General features: G+C 38.4%; 1 protein-coding gene across 1 annotated transcript in view; it reads right to left on the bottom strand.

The window, feature by feature from the left end:
* Window positions 1-18,064, bottom strand: part of RPTOR (regulatory associated protein of MTOR complex 1) — a 438,767-nt gene that overhangs the window by 49,625 nt on the left and 371,078 nt on the right. Inside the window, exons 25-29 of the mRNA XM_083354435.1 lie at window positions 11,293-11,398; window positions 9,594-9,708; window positions 9,142-9,266; window positions 7,177-7,281; window positions 234-281 (exon numbers count right to left, since the gene is read on the bottom strand). Of these exons, the coding sequence (XP_083210561.1) occupies window positions 234-281; window positions 7,177-7,281; window positions 9,142-9,266; window positions 9,594-9,708; window positions 11,293-11,398 (499 nt within the window). The remainder of the gene's footprint in view (window positions 1-233; window positions 282-7,176; window positions 7,282-9,141; window positions 9,267-9,593; window positions 9,709-11,292; window positions 11,399-18,064) is intronic.

Here is an 18,064-nt window from a genome sequence, read left to right as displayed (position 1 = left end):
AGCGAAGAGCAATCCCCTCTCTTCATCTTTCTGTCTTGCGTAGGGAAGCGTATTAGACACCCATGATGTAGAGATCTAACACAAACAGGCTTTGGATACTAAACTGCTTTTCAAGTACTAACACGGCCTAGGAAGCGTTAAAAGGAATGCCATTTCTTTTAAAACCAAGTAACGAGATCCGAAGGTCCATCCCTCCCATGCTGTTTGTACATAAGAGGAAAGAGGGCACTCACCTCCCTGTTTACTTCTGTCAAGATAGATTGAAACCCTTCGGGCCAGACCTGTGAGAAGACAGGGATTAAGGGGTTGATGCTAAGGGTAAGTTGATCAGCCAAAGCAAAACAAATCTTTAAAAGGAGTCGAAAACACAACCCAAAAGGAACAGAAAAGAACAGAGTTAGAGAGAAAGCAGCAGCAAAAGCTTCCATTCAGGAAAGGAAGGAAGACGAGCAACTTGACTCAAGCAGCCATCTTAGGAAGCCATTAACCACGGGAAGGGGGGGGAGAAGGTATTTTGGGGGGTGGGGTGGGGGGTGGGGGTTGTACTCATGCTCCCAATTGATCTGACATTGTCTTCTCTAATCATAGCCTTTTTCTGGACCTAAACCGAAAAGCGTCTTATGTACAAAGGAGCATGAGAAATGAAAATACTGCTCTGAGTGGCTCTGAGGCAGAAATCAACCCCAAAACATGAAGGAAATCAAACAGAAAACAGCAAGCATACCTTCTTCAAGCCTCACTTTCTGAGTCACCAGCTCAGCGGCAGAACCATATAATAGGGTTCAGCAAAGCATACTTCAGTGATTTACTAATGACCACTCAAGATTAGGAGAGGGAGTACAATTTATAGAGGCACTGCTCAAATAACTGCCTAAGTGGAGAAATTAGTCCTACAAGGGGATATGTTCAAAGTAATTAAAAAAAAAGCCCTGGATGTTGAATAGAGATGGAAGATAATGACTGCAGATAAAGGGGGAAAATTGAATTTTATATATTTATTGAGACTAGCTTGGCCATAGAAATCTTTTTAATCCAAGAAAAGAATTTCCTGCTCCTTTTAAGGCAAGCATTTTCATTTCTGAAAGGAACTGAAGAAGCTGGAAGCACATTATAGGGTTAGTATACTCAAAAGAGCCACAAATATCTATGTAGGAAGTGATGGTCCTGTTCCCCATTGCAAAGCTTCCGTATTACAGTTCAGTAGCAGTCCAAGCCTTGTGCAGGTAGTCAGGTTATCTGATTACTTGGACTGCTGATCTGACCTAGGAAAGAATAACCTTTAAGACCTATTCCTCCTTTTCCCCCCAAAATCCATTTAGTATCAACAAAATGTCATTTTGTCGATGCTGTGAAAGTCACCCCTGCGGATGCTTTGCTGTCTGTTAATAAAACTTTAAATGTTCTCTTTGTCAAAGAATCTGTGTAATTCTTGTAAGGTCTGACATATAAATTACACAAATCAACTTTGGCCTTTCCAAATTACAACTGAAATCCTAACAACTAATCCTCTCTAGACTGGCCTATACTTAGAATTCCACTGAGGCAGAAGCTGAATTTAACTCCCTCTGCTTTTATATCTGATTCTCAATTTTAACAAGTGCTATGAAATAGTTAAGCTGATTTATATTTATGCAGTTTATGCTTCATAAAAATAGTTATTTCTAAGGTCTATCAAACGCTTAGACAGTGCAGTGAGTTAAATAGTGGATTAGCTATAAACTCTATTGATCTTGGGCCTGTAAAGCTGATTAAAATTTCAGGGACTATATGCGTATATTATAGAAAAGATATCAAGATATGGTTTCCAGAGCTTCTTGAAGGAAAAGAATAAATTATTCTTGTGTCGTTTTTATATCACAACTCTCACTTTGTCAAACTGTTCACTACAGGGCAGAGAAACTAACAATCATACAGAAGAGGGTGAAAAATCTAATCTAATGGAAATGCTTTGGCACTGTGGTTTTCTGGCAGGTTTCCCACTCTAGTCTATAGCTCTGGATTTCTTGCTGTCTCCCATTCAAATAAAGGTAGCCCTTGACTTACAATGGGAAGTGGAATTTCCATCACTAAGCAATCTGGTCATCAACTAAATCCCATGGTCACTAGATGAGACGACTTCCTGTTGGCTTCCCAAACTGAATCAGTGGAGAAATCAGCAGGAAGTTGCAAGTCCCAGGCAGCTCTCAAGCAGTTTGGCAGGCAGGTAAGGGGCAGGGCAGTGAGGACATGTGAGAGAGGCATGGCAAGGAAGTGGGAGGGTGTATGAAGGGGCACGGGGTGGAAGGGTGTGTGGCAAGGGTTGGGGAGAATGGGTGGGGGTGGAAGGGAGGTGCAGGGAAGCTCTGGGAGGCTGTGCAGGCATCTGTATGAGAGGTGCAGCAAGGCTCAGAGAGGATGCACGAGGGTGAGTAGGGGCGGAAGGGAGGTACAGTGAGGCTGGGGAGGCTGTGTGAGGGTGAGATGCTCAAAGAGAGTGCATGAGAGTGTTCGAGAAAGGCATGGCAAAGCTTAGGGAAAGTATGCAAGTGGCAAGGATGCACGGTGAGACTTGGGGGTAGTATGCAGGGGTGCACAAATGGATGGTGTAGGGTGAGCACAGAGGGGCTGGGTGGGAGAAACTTTCCCCAGCATTCTGTAATCTTCCCTGCCAGTTTCCCCACTGACTTTCTGGGAAAGCCCGCTGAGAAGATCACAAATAGTGATCACAGCATCGTAGGACACTGCAACGACTTGTAAGCGGGAATTGGCTGCCATGTACCCAGATCATGATCACATGACCATGGGTTTGCTGGGACAGCCAGAACGCTGAGGACTGCTCGTAACCACAATTTATTCGGTGCCATCACAACTTCAAACAGTTGCTAAATGAATCATCATAAGTCAAGAACTACCTTCTGTTAATAATATCTGATTAGGAACTTCTGTGAGATGAAGGTTAGCTAACTTTGGTCCTTTGCTTTGGCCTCATTGCTCCATTAAAAATACTGAATTAGAGCAGACAAGAATTTCTTTTAGGACATGATGTGTGCATATAATTTATGGTGGTGCCTGCATTTATTTCTCAATGCTTTGATTACAATCCAAGTTAGTTTTATGCTGAATTGACCAGTTCAAGATTAAACCGGTGTTAATTCATAACATATTGTATAGAGACTCCGAGCAGCCCCTCCTTCTTCATTGCATATAGGGATCCTTTCTTTCAGTGTCATATTATGGTGAGATGGTTTACATAAATCCAAACATTAGATGATAAGCAATTACAATTTGTCCTTATTCTTCTTGTATGTAGGGCAATTATATTCTTCTGATAAATACAAATAAGCCTGGCAAGGGCACATTTATTTTTGGTAAAAGAAGAGGGGATTTATTTGTCACTGTATTATGAAGTTAGCATAGAACTAAAATCCTTTGGACTCCTCTTATATTTTTTCAGAACAAAAGAATCGCACTATATTGTAACGTGGCTTTCCTTCCAGCTGGTTCACCACAAATGAGTAAACTTGCACAAGAAGGTCATTAAAGAAAGGACACTCCATCAGAGTGTCGTCCGCTCTTGTTGTTCCCTCAAATCCCTTGTGAAGTCAGTGACCTATTTTTCATCAAGCAGCTCACATCATCAAATAAGGAGTGCAGAACCAAGATGAAGGAAAGCAAAAGTAGAGGGCTGTTGGAATAATTTCACTGGTCACCTACAAAGGAAGTGCAACTAAAAATTGGGGCTACAAGCATATTATGATTCTGGGTTTCCACAACAAAAGCAGTATTCTATCAAGAACAGGGAATTCTTGGTGTACAACCATTTGTTTAGTGACAGCACTGGAAAAAGTGATTATGCGCATTTTTCACACTTCAGACCGTTGCTGCATCCCCATGGTCATGTGATCAAAATTTAGATGCTTGGCAACTGGCAAGGATCTGTGACAGTTGCACTGTCCCAGGGTCAATGGACCACCTTTTGTAACGTTCTCAGCCAGCTTTTGAACTAGCAAACTCAATGGGGAAGTCAGATTTCTTAACGACCGCATGATTCACTTAACAACTGCAGTGATTTGCCTTGCAACTGTGGCAAAAAAGGTCATCAAATGAGACACAACTCACTTAGCAACTGCCTTGCTTAGCAACAGAAATTTTGGGCTCAGTTGTGGTTGTAAGTTGAGGACTACCTAGATCTCATTTCTATAGAGGGCTAATTTAATTCACTTTGCTTCTTGGCACTGGTTAGATTTTGCTTTAACCAGCCCATTCATTTCCACCAGAGCAGCAAGAGTTGAAACAGAAGATAAATGAATTTTTAATAAAGCATTAAACCCCTTAGAGCTTTTATCCATCCGAACATTTGCACTTGCTAGGAAGTTATGAGTTGGGAAAGTGGGGGAATCAGACATGATAAACCATGTTATTATTATGTGGTGCTTAATTGGTGCTAGGAAAAATGAGATGGTCAAGGGAAAATAAGAACTTCTTGACCCTAGATTACCAGGGGCTTCAGTGTTTTTATTTTGGGGAGCAAATTCTTGAGGAAGTAACGGTTGATAAAATAAAGTTAGGTCTATTGCCACTTATTGGTTTCATGGCTATATTTGATGCCAACAGGTTTGTTTTCATTACCCGTAACTCCATATAATATGTATGCATTTTCTCTGGAATGAAGCTGGAATGCTTTGTGATATGATGGTGTCACAATATACAATTTGTCATCTGGTCAGTATTTTCTTGTCTCTCATTAATGAACTGCAGAAGCAGACACAAGGAAAGTCCAAGGATAGAACTGAATTTAACTGCATTGGCCTCCAATCTTTATGCTGGAGCCCTAGGATTAAAATAACATCTGCTTATGCATATTTACTGAACTGTATCAAAGGAATATGATTTCCCTTTGGCCTTAGACAATTTTTTAATGCAGTAACTCATAAGCATAAGGAACTCTTTAAGTGGTTGTTAATATTTTAAGCCAATTTCTGAAAATGGCTCTTTTTGTCAGAACTGGTATCCAAAAGATAGCTCAGATTCTGATTTTATTTAGCTAATTGGCTGCTAACATCAGAACTGAAAACATTATAGTACAAACAGTATACTTCATATTGCCCCTTACAATTACAGTATCTGCACCTTCTTAAAGGAACTACATAAACTAAAAAACAGTATTTCTGATATCTCAGAAGATAGTATTTCTTCATGTAAGATTTCACACTTTTCAGTGTATTACAATAATGATGAAATAATGATGAACATGATTTGCATATTATTATGGGATTAGACTATCAATTTTAAATATTGTAGAATCAATATCTATTACACCTTAACTCTTCTAGAGCAAAACAACATGTCTTTCTGTTTTGTACCCTCCAGACACACGGGACTTTATCTTTTATAAACTTGTAGCCAGGATGCTCTAAGCTATTGAAGGCCGGTCTGTGTGTATATGTGTGTGTGTGTGTCTGTGTGTTTCTGTCTATATCACTGGATGAATTTGTACTATGCTGAGATTAGTCTTTCTGTTTAAGAGTGACCCAGGCAATTAACTAAATCATTTTCTCCTGCATTTTAACTGTATATATTTTTAATGATTTGGTGATTGCCTTTTTTCACTCAGTTTGAATTTTTAAATAAGCTGCACAAGAATAAACTGAATTTACAGGAACCATTCTTTTGGCAGTGTCAAACATTGCTAATAAAATTAATTGAAATGTACAGTAACTGAATGCGTGGGCATTATATAGATACCTTAGACAACATACAACTTATTATTTATTCAATGATTATTTCAGAGATGGGAAGATGCTAAAAGATCAGCAAGATCTGAGCTGAGTATGCTTCTATTTACAATGCAGTGCACAATGCAATCTTTTCTTGGCTGCTGACAAATGGCCTTTTAAATGGAGGATTTTTGCCAGATGCCTAAAATGTGCCCTTTAGGACTCCACGTTCTGCAAACATGGAGAAGCATGTTATAGAAAGCTGGATTTACTGCAAATGGTCTTCTGCTTTCCGATTGTCTGAGCAATTCAGGATTTTTATGGAAAAAGTCAAGAATGGGTTGTTAGTGTTTTTTAGATCTAAGTGAGATGTTTTGTGTGGATTTCTCTCAATAGCTTGAATCACATTATGCAGGAAGAGCAGGGCAGTGTGAGAGAAGGTGACATTAAAGAAAAATATGTAGATGTTACTTCTGTAAGTGTTCAAACCATAAAGTTCAAAGGGCGTAGATGTTTTATACTGACATGTCAAATCATTACTGATTACTGGCTGTGTTAGGGCAAATATGTTAAGAGGTTAGCAAAGTAGTATAGCAACAGGAGATTTTCAGAGATGCAATTCTCAGTTCTTAGGGCAGAGACGTATCAGCTGAGAAATAGGAACTGTCAGTGCTTTAATGAATCCTCATGTCTTGGGAGCAGAGCAAACACCTTTCTATTAAAATATTTGGGAGAGGTTTTTCTGTTTGTGTGTGTGTGTTACTTAACTTGCCTCTACCAAGTATGCACAGTGACAAGTTTCTTGTTGACATCTAGCTTTGCCAGAGCCCGTCCTGTGCCAGGACCATTTATGCTACTTGTAGAAGACCCCAATTGTAATGTTTCCTATTTCCCTCTCCTTCCCTTTCCCCCCACATATGTTAGGAAAGAACTGAAGCGGTGCTGTATGTGCTGAAGTCAAAGCGGGCTAAGCAAAGTGATATGGGAAGCATGCAAAGCTGGGTCAAGGAAGAATCAGCAAATAAACAGAACAGCAGCAAGAGGTGAGGTTCTGGATAAACCCCAAATTGGAAGGAGATAACCAACTGCTGTGAGAAGTTCAAGAAGGGCAGTGCTCAGTGCAGCTCTCTATGACTCTTTCTCAAGAAGCAAAAAGTTAGACCTGACCTCCACTGATAAGAAATCCAGTATAGTTCAGGAGGTGGGAACACAACTTTAGTCTCGATTCACATTACTAAACAATGCCTCTCTATCTATCCCACAAGTAGCTTCTTTAGGCCTATGTTTATAATTTTCTGAAACTTATGGCTAGGAAGAAATCTCTTAACAAGTCAGTTGATGGCAGCCAAAAGTCTAATGACAAGATATTACTGAAAGCAGAAGCAAAGAAGACAGCTCCAGGTTACCCAGCCTCACTTCAGACCAAGACTAATTATTGTTATATTTCACATTCAGAAAAGAGTGTTATGGTCATACTTACCACGTGTTGTTGGTAGCATATCTGACAAACCCTGCCAGGCTGTTACCATCTCTGGATTCTTCTCCAGGTCAGCAAAGTTCTTCCACACTCTTATAGCACCATCATCTTGAAGACAGGACACACACACACACACACACACACACACACACAAACACACAAACACACAAAGAACATACAAAGTAATATAAAAAAGAGTGGCTTTGGGACATATATGGCAAACAACCTTATCTTAGTACAGAACATTTTATTTTAGGTTAGAGTAAGTGAATTTAAATAAAATAGACATACCATTTTCAAAAGCTTCAATCTCCATATAAACTTTTAATCATCTTAGGTATAGACTTGAGCAAAAGAAGCCAATGAAAACGGAGGAGGGGGGAATGAAGTAGTGAATATATGTTCCTTCTAAATTCTGGCTGGCTGATAGTGCCTATTAGCACAGGGGAAGAGGGAGGTCTACTGGGTTTTTTAGCCTGGAAGAGCTATATGTTTTGGATCCCCACGTATACCCAAATATGTCTGAGATATATGGAGGTAAGGTCAGCTACCAAAAAGTATATTTAAGAAGGACTCTGGATCCAGAAGTGGTTGTGCTTCTTTCCAAGAACAGCATAATGCTAGCAGGAACCCCTGTAATAAAAATCAGCATCTAGGCCCGGGCTCTTCAAACTTGGCCCTTTTATGACTTGTGGACTTCAACTTCCAGAATTCCTCAGCCAGCATGCCTGGCTGAGGAATTCTGAGAGTTGAAGTCCACAAGTCATAAAAAGGCCAAGTTTGAAGACCCCTAATCTAGGCTCTTCATACAGCACACTTGGAACTAGCCAGAGTATCTTCACCCTCTCGGAATCATTCTTAGAAGATTTTCTAAAGAAAGATGAAGATTGTCTGCATTGAAGATGAAGAACTAAAAACTAGGCGCTTAATAATTTTCAAAAGAATTTCACATTTCAAATCTTTAAATGGATAACTTTTTAAAAAAATACAATTTCCCATTAACTGAATACAATCTATTTTCTAGGACTGGCAAATCTCTTTCATTTATATACCCAAGTCCCCACAGCAATTATAGGAATACCTGTGCCTTGCTTATACATGTAATCATGCTGTTAATACAAATAAGGGCTATGAGATGGATATGCTCAGGTAATATCTACCCTATAAATAATATGTGCGTAATAATAATGCTTTTTGGGGAATTTAAGGTGAAGGAAATTGCTGTATAATGTAATATTCCTGGAGATATTTTTCTTTAAAACTAGAAAAGCTTATCTCCATTGCTAACCTGCCCTGAAGTCTTGTACAACCTCTTTTAGTGTGGATGCCCCATCTGGTCTTTGAATAGTTTTTCAAGGGTTGCATTGTAAAAAGTAGCAGGAGGCCTATTTTTTAATTTAGATTATAATTAAATATAATTAAAAGAATTACTTTCCAGCCACATATTTAATAATTACCCCCTTCTTCCATATTAAAAATTACAATTTGGTAAAAAAAAACTTTTGTTGGTCTTCAAGAGCTGCATCCATGGAGTGGATGTGGCTCTTAAGCTTCAGATAATGCACATTAGTCCCAGAGAGGGAATATTCTGGAATAGAAAGTGTGAGGCAAAGATATGACATGATGTTAATTCATGCAATTACTGTCAGGAGAATGATTATGGAGGAGAATCTAATATAGAACATTTCCCGCCTACTTTCAACATGTTTTACATACTTGAGAAGAAATGAGGCTGGGTGAAGAAAATAATAAAATACTCATAGGATCATTTTTATATGATTATCATGGTCTGCTGTGTGATAACAGCCTGGGGGATGACTCAAAAGTTGGCTAGCAGAATGCGTGGAAACAAATAAACAGAGCGATATTGTGTCTAAGATTGAATGAATCAGTAAGATGGCAAGGCAGAAAAACTTCTGATGTTTCTTAGTTGTATTATCTGCTTTTTCACAAAAATAATATACCAACCTGTAGCAGTCAGGAGTAGAGAACAGTCTTGTCCATTCAGATATTCCATGGCAGTGATCCTAGTGTAACGTGGGTTTCCATTGTGAAAATAGTCCAACTTTTCCCCTTTTTCCCAATCCCAAAAACTGGGCAAAGAAAGGAAAAAAAGCAAGAACAAGTTAAATAAAATATAGTGGAATCCATTAATCAATCTGATTTTAGGTATCAGGATATCATTCTATCGAATGGCTCCAAATGAAATAGCTTGCTCCTCCACCCCAAGTGCTTAATATTTTTTGATTAATATGTTTCCATTGTACTTTCAGCTTTTGCAGGAAGAATAACACATTTGAAACTCTGTGTAGAAAATCTATACTTGGCTGAAATGATAGTTTTATCAGGCCTTCCCTCAGGAGCAAGAAGAAGGCACCAGATCGAATAAGATGATATTGACTTTAAAATCAGTATTTTACCAGATGCTATCTTTGTCAGCCACTGCTATGCATGGGGTGAATGGGTGAAACTTGACTACGGAAGGCATTCCGGGGTTCCTGTTCAGAAAGATTTGATCGTCTAGTCTTGAAATACCTAAAAAGTATTTCAGAAAGAATATTAGCATCAATCTCTTATAGTTCACTAAACTGACTGGGCATTGCTTACTGTTTTACAAAAAATATATATCTAAGCTATAGCATAAGAAAACTCTTCAAATTAAACACAGCCCTTCCATTTTCCTCCAGACACAGTGTATTAATTTATCTTCATCTAGTCAAAAGAGGAAACCGTGACCCAGCAATCGTACATCTGATATACTTTAGCATATGTGTATTTCCTGACTGACAGAAAGAGGACAGCCACATTTCTTTTATTGCTTGCAACTCCTTACCTGAGAAATCTAGGGCCTATCTGCATAAATTGATTAATAGACCACTTTGTGTATCCGGCAAAATAAATAGATAGGTGTCATAAACACATGTTACTAAACAGTTGAAACTGTTCCATTAAAAAAATAAACACAAAAGGCAAAAAGGTCTTACGGATGATGACCGACTCACACAAAAGCAAGTTTTTGCCGTGAGAAATCCTTAGGTGCAGGGAAAAAAAGGGGGTGCATAAAGTAAGCATGGTAGAAAGATCCTACCTCCAAATATATATATGTATATGTATATATGTATATATATATATATGTATATGTATATATATATATGTATATATATATATGTATATATATATGTATATGTATATATATATATATATATATGTATATATATGTATATATATATATATGTATAAATATATATGTGTATATATATATATGTGTGTGTGTGTATGTATGTGTGTATGTATGTGTATATATATATATATATATCTCCTCAAATCAATAAAGGTAAATGAACTCACTTTAGTTACAAAAGAGCTGAGCTACATGTAACAGACAGATCATCTCTCTCAGAAGATTAATATTTTGCACTAATGTTTCTCCAGCTGATAACTCAAGATGGGAAAGCACCCACTCTCTCTCGTTCCTGGTAAAAACCCTCTTGTGTCGTGCTGAAAATGTAGGTGAGCAACACACATTCACTCCCTCTGACTCACTATTCTAATTATTACATAATATATAATAATTCTCATTGTTTTTCAAATGTCACATCTAACCATTGCTATGCAATTTTAGGGGCTACATGAGTAAGATGCAAAGCACTCAAATAATCTCAGTTAACAATAATTTGCAAATACATAAAGTTATAAATAAGCACGGTGAATTTTCAGTAAAACACAGAATAGACTTGAATCCAAAGGCACAGTCAGAGAAAAAAAAATCTATAAAGGTAAAGAATGCCAATACATAAGAAACTACAGAAAACCTCGAAAGCCTTAGGGACGTTATCATTCTTTAATTCTGTCATTTAGCGGCAGTGGTAAAAATTGTCATTTAGCTGGCAACCTCCTTTCTTGTAATTGAGATGTAACTTCTACTTTATCTTCATAGAATAGTATGCCAGATGTCTGGGGAGCACATAATCAGATTAGCAGGTTGGCAACAAAGATCAACGATTAGTATTGAGGCTCAAGGGTGCACTGTTGAAGCAGGATGGAGCACATACACATAGGAAAAAAATGTCTTTTTTCTTTCTTTTGGGAATCAGAAAAAGCAAGAAAGGAGGAAATCACCTTTTTGGATAATTTTCTGTGCTTGCTTTCGGACTCTAGCATTGCGCAGAAATCTCCACTCCCTCTCTTTCCGGATCTGGCTCTCCAAATCATGCTCTTCAGGAATCTATCAAGCAATTATGAAAAGATAATGAGAGCAGGACAATTACAAAATAAAACAAAGGCAGAGACTTGGTATATATATTCTCATTGTGCTCTTTTTCACTGTTTATTTTAGTGTTGTATGATTTTACATTCCTTTCATTTTCTTTCTTTTTTTATTATTGTAAGCTGCCTAGAATAGATCCACAGCAAGATGGGGCAAATAAGTTTAACAAATAAATAAAAATAAATAGCTGTAGAAGTGTGAGCGTCACTCCAGTTTAATTTCTGAGGCAGTTTAGTGTACTGGTCCCCTACCCCGTTTATGTCAGAGGCACCTAGGGTGCTTCTAGGTTCAAAGGATTCATGTCCCGGAGTAAATGACAGGAGCTTACCCCGCCACACAGCAACACCCACATTGCTAACCTCCAACCCAGCATGCTAACCAGGTAAGCCACCACGCTCCCCAGGTGTACTGGCTAGGTAGCTGGACTAGAAAAGAAGAAACCCTGAGTTATATTTGTCCCTTAAGGATGAAAGCCAGCTGGGTGACGTTGGATCAGTCACTCTTCCTCAGCACCCCCCACCCCACAGGGTTGTTGTGAGGAAATAGGAGATTGGTACATTATCTGCTGTCTGTCATACAAAATAAAGGTAAGATCTACTGTAAAGCTAACAAACAAATATATTCACTTTCTTCTTTATTTCTGGAGGTTCTTCAGTTTGGCTTGACTAAGAGCAATAACAGACATATGGTTTTGAATACTTAAAACATGTGTCACCTTTGGAGTCTAATGTTATAAATGGTTAGTTCCAGGCTAATCAAAGCCTATGCTATGCTTTTTAACCAATTAATATAAATTATTATACATTACTTTCACAGGTAACTATTTTCATGGAGCCTAAGGAAAGTGACATTTTCCTTTTGAAACTGCATGGAAAATAAAGACAGGCCGTATAAAGGGAAAAAAAGATGCACTGCATGAATGCAGACTCTATCCACTAATAATGTCAGAATTAGAATCTTCTCAGTAGGGAACAGCTCTTTAAAAATGCACATTTTAAGCCCAGGATTTGTAAATCATGTGATGCATCAACCAATATTTTAAAAGCTACAGCTTAATAAGGTCTAAGCCTTGTAGCATGTCTCTTTCTGGCTGTAAGTTCTCATATGAAGAGAGAGAGCCTTCTGTTATTTTAAAGAGCCATGTAAATTGAGGAAGCTTATGTAAATGACTTATTAGCAGATCTATTTGATTCTAGAGGCTGCTTGCATAAATCGACAAAGGCACTGAACCATTTTAACATCGGTCTCTAAAGCTTTCTTCCATTTAAAAGAAAAAAAATGGGATTTTTACATTATTGTTTTCGAATACATGGGACCGTGAAGCATGTCTCAGGGAAACATAAATGCAGAAGATGTAGCTGATGATTGCAGATGATCCCATAGGGGGAATTCTGGGGTTTCTTTTGGCACAACCGGAAATACAATAGTTTGGAAAAAACGAGTTACATTGTCTACTTTAAAACCACAGCTAGTAGAATCAGCACGCTAAAAGCAAAAGATGCTTTGAGGCCTCCTGGCACAAATAGAATAAAATATTGTTCTCAAATCCTGATAGGATTAAAACATTCTGGGGAGGAGGAAAATGAAAAATTCCCTTTCCCTGAATGAACAAGCTTTCTTTACAAAACAGTCTTATAGCAGCTGGTGGATGACGTCCCCTTTGCTAGTCAGCTGTTTCAAGGTAACTGACAATAATCAGAATGCTTCATAAAATATAATAATTAAACATAAACCAATTAATTATCCAATTAACAAATATCAATAGTTTTTTTTTTACTTTTTCTTTTTGTACAGAGAATATACAGCCACCCTCTCTGTGATGGAAAAATCCTACAGGTCACAATTAGAAGGGAATTTAATTACCACTTTTTCGTGGTAGTCTTCCAAACCACACCAGGGGAAAGTTGTCCCCAAATGGAGGGGCCTTAAAGAAGTGTGGTTGTTACTATATATATATTTTCTACGCTAGGCTAAGATGTGTCTGGTTTCATAAATGTCATGAAACGAATCTGGTTTTCTAGCTGTGGTGCAGAATCCAAATTTGCTGTTACAAAGGACATGAAGTGTGTTCCCATATTTTTTTGTTTTTGTAGTTCTCAAATGCAGGGGTCCCCAACCTTTTTGATTCCCAGACGGGCAGTGGCTTTGTTTGTTTTGGCGGCAGAGGAAATGGTTCTGTGTGCTCAACCTAAATTCCATGCATGTGCAAATGAAGCTTCATGTGCTCACCTGCTGCTTCGGTGGCCAGATTCCAAACAGGCTGCTAGTGATTCGTGACCTGGGGGTTGGGTGACCCTTGCTCTAATGCAGATTTTCCCAACCTTGGCCACTTGAAGATGTGTGGACTTCAACTCCCAGAATTCCCCAGCCAGCAAATTCTGGGAGTTGAAGTCCACACATCTTCATGTGACCAAGGTTGGGAAACACTGCTCTAATGTGCATCAAATATGGTGTTACACTTCCTCAATCTTTGGCTGAAATTCATCTACATGCAAGCTGATTTAGGCCCTTTAATTTCAGAAGACAAATTTCAACCTATGTGGGAAAGAACCTGAAGAAAATCTGTTTGATCTAGTGGTTAAAGTACCAGGCTAGAATCTGGGAGACAGTGAGTTCTAGTACCGCCTTAGCTATGAAAGCCAACTGGGTGACATTAGGCCAGTCACTTTCTCTCAGCCCAATCGATCTCACAGGGTTGTTGCCGTAGGGAAAATAGGGGAAGGAAGGTGCATTGGATAGGTTTAATGCCTTGAGTTATTTGCAAAAAATAATGAAGACGGGATATAAATCGGTAAAATAAAATAAACAAATTGACATCCTGAACTTGCTATGACACTGTTTTTAGAACCCTTTAAAGAAAGAATCAGATAATGTATCTGGGATTCAGGTTTACAAGGAAAAGAAATTCAGTTTTTAGTTGTTTATATGCAAGATTCTCTTTGCTTCTGCCAGCTACCTTTCCCAAGCCATATCGTTGACATATTGCAGGACTTTTATGCTAGGTCAATTCAATAGTATTTCCTCAGATCTTATCCTAGGCAGCTATCATAGCACATTGCACAGGCAATGTTTCTATCCTCAGAGGATCGATGAGGTGGAGAGCAATCTTCTTCTATGCTGTCTTATAACGTTATTGGTAAGGTATTGATTATATTCTTTTTAAAAAAGAATTTTTCATGCAAAATTCACATTTTAAAACATAAGGTTTTGCAACATGATTTGCTTTGTGACTTATCTACTGTCCTTTTTTTAAGTGGTCTTTATTTATTTAATGGGAAAAAAGCTGATTAAAATATGAAATTAAATGTGACAGATAAAACTGGTGAAGAAAAAGGGAGGGAGGAATTTAGAGAGAAATAATAGCAGTCCCCTGTGTGGTTCAAACAAGAGTGATATTTTTACTCACTTTTGCAGCTCTTTCTCCCTTTGGACCAAGGACCATCTTTTCCCAAGATTTTCTACTTGTCAAATCCAGCTAAACAGATTGGGTATGCTACAGATCCTGTCAGCTGGTGTTGACTGGCGGGAACTAGAAGACGGGTTTTCGCAGCTGTAGCCCCTGCCTTATGGAACCTTCTCCCCTTGGAGATTACACCAGCTCCAACCCTGTTGGCTTTTTTGAAAGGCTTTAAAATCCTGGCTACGTACCTGCGCCTGGGGCTTTGAGTATGTGCATGTGCTACTTGGCTTTACTATTAATTGTTTAATCATCACAGCTGCTGTTTGTACTTACATATTTTGTGGATATTTTTAGTGTTTCAATTGCTTTAGAATTTTAGAACTGTAAGCCAGTTGGGCGGCTACAGAAATTCAGTAAACGACGTGACTCTGAATGGTTCTGGTTTGGTTACCACCATTGCACGACTGACAAAACTGCTGCCATATGTGGCCTCACTGGAATATTTCCTATTGCCATTATTTCAATTAGAAACTCTTATCGGGGAGGGAGAAATTCTTTTGTATGCACCCAATTCTGCTTGATGCTACATAGCCATCTCGCCTACTTAAAATTCAGTGAACACCAGATAATAAACACAAATCTACTTCTAATGTTAACGTTTAAAAATGTCAGCAAAAACTGTGTAAATCTGGAGATGAAATAAGGAAAAGGCGTCAGCTGGAAAAGAATAAGCTTCTGGCAACAGTAGCTACCCAAGTCTCTTTGATTTATAAAATTGATACTCTTTCTTATGATAGAATTTGCTTGAAACCACTTGCCACACTAACTTGCTCATTAAAGCTGGTTTCTATAAATGATGGTCCCACTGATTAAAGAATAGCTTAATCAGGTAGCTTTCCAACTGCAACCAATTTCTATTTTAGCTGAAAGAATCCTCTTTCAGTTCTTAAACCGCTTGCATTTTTCAACGACAGTAGTTTACAACTCTTTTTTGAAAATAAATTAAAATAAAACTCAACCCAAATCCATCACTCAGTCATCAACAGCTATTGCTACTGGCCCAGAGCATCAAATATGCAAAGCTCATGGCTTTTATCAGTACCATCAAAGCTGGTTCTGATCTGAAATTTGGAAATGTTCTGAAAAGAAATATGCAGCTGCATTGTTTGCATGAAAATACCCATTTTAATGAAATAATAATAATTTTTAATCAAGTAGATAAGAGAACACTGTCTTTGATTATTCTAATTAGCTTGCTATTTCCAAAGACAAATATTCATGTTAAGCTCTTCTGCTTTCATGCCCATCCCTTCTGAAATTATCATTTGCAACCTGATGAACATTTTGCTGAAAAGAAAGCCAGTGTAACTTAGAAACCGATAAGGCACCCAGACAGATTTGATTTTGTTGTAATTAAAAAAATCAGAAGTGGGCTCTTTTTAACGTTGTTCTAAAAAAAGTACTGTACCTCTCAGAGGACTTTAAGTGAAATAATTTAGATTGGTCATCAGCACCTATTCAAGGCATATTAAATAGAAAAATAACTGCTCTCTGTTGCTTCAAAGGTCAGGAAAGCAAATGTGGGTTAAATATTAGTGGAAACATTCTAATATTTTAAAGATATTTGAATGTGGTCCAGGCTGGACAGCCATCTGTCAAAAATTCTGTGGCAACATCCTGAATTGCAGATTTCAAATTAAGCAAAGAATTTGAACAAACAACCTTGAGGATTGTTTTTCTCTACAATTCTACCTAATCGAGGATAATCAATTGTCAAACTCATACCACATGGACTCAACCTATCCAGTAAAAATATAATCAATCCAAGTCCAATCATATTACTATGCAAATTGCTTCTTAGGCAGCCCATCCTATTCAAACAAATCATAACAGAAATTACTTTGCTAGATAACTGATTTTTTTATTTTTTTTCTCCAGGTTTTTTTTTGGCAACAATCTAAGGCTTATTACATGGGGAATGACAAACAGCCTCATGGAAATAAACAATCTCAAGTTCAAATGCATCTAAACATATTCCAGTAGAGAAACATTACACTTTAATGAATAGCTCATTTTACAGTAATGTATTAGAAGAAGATATGAAAAGGCGGTATCAAGAAAGTATATGGGTCTAAGCTGCAATCAGAGAAGGCCAGCAAGAAATGAGGGGTACAGAAGCAGAGCAACACTCATGGGGAAAAAAAAACGTAAGCTGACAGGAAAAGGTGACTGTGAACAGAGCTAAAGGTAAAGGTAAAGGTTCCCCCGCACATGTGTGCTAGTCGTTTCCGACTCTAGGGGCCGGTGCTCATCTCCGTTTCAAAGCCGAAGAGCCAGCGCTTGTCCGAGGACGTCTCCGTGGTCATGTGGCCGGCATGACTAGACGCCAAAGGCGCACGGAACACTGTTACCTTCCCACTGTAGTGGTCCCTATTTTTCTACTTGCATTTTTACGTGCTTTCGAACTGCTAGGTTGGCAGAAGCTGGGACGAGTAACAGGCGTTCACTCTGTTACGCGGCACTCGGGATTCGACCCGCCAAACTGCCAACCTTCTGATCGACAAGCTCAGCGTCCTAACCCACTGAGCCACCGCGTCCCTATAAAACAGAGCTAGAGGACAGTAAACAAATAACACTTAAAAGCTGAGCTCAAGCAGCTAGAAAATTAGAGAAGATATTAGATACGACACAGAAGGAAAAAGGAGGGACAGAGAAGGAGGCTGGAAGTGTTTTAAAAGGCAAAAGCCAAGGAAGAAATGAAAGGATGGAAGAAAAAATAGATCAAGTCACCAAAAAAGGACAAGGGCTGTGGTCAGTTAACCAATCCAGAGGTCGGGAGAGGAAAGTAGACTATTGCAACTGCACCCTCATGAAACAAGCTAGCAATGAAACAAGAGTACAGCCTCAAACAGTAATATACTTCTGGGTGGGGATATCTTCTCCAGCTGTAAAGTTCAGCTCAGCTTTGCAAAACTGGAAGTGGATTAAGTGAAGGGCAACTGGAGCTGATCTGAAAAATGAGAGTCAACTATATATACAAAAACAAAAGGAAATCTATATGCCTTGAAGGTGGTAAATGTTTTTTTAGAGAGTGAATTGTTGATCTTCACTGCCATCTGCAGTCTGATGCCCTCCAGGTAGGTTGAACACATTTAGCTTCAGTTCAGATGTTCAAGAGTTCAGCTTGACAAAAGAAGCAGGGTCTCCCAAGCAATGTCCAATCT

The sequence above is a fragment of the Vipera ursinii genome (assembly GCF_947247035.1).
Source record: "Vipera ursinii genome assembly, chromosome: 2".
In the NCBI taxonomy this organism is placed as follows: Eukaryota; Metazoa; Chordata; class Lepidosauria; order Squamata; family Viperidae; genus Vipera; species Vipera ursinii.
The sequence above is the reverse complement of the archived record's forward strand: the minus strand, read 5'-3'. Positions and strand labels throughout refer to the sequence as shown.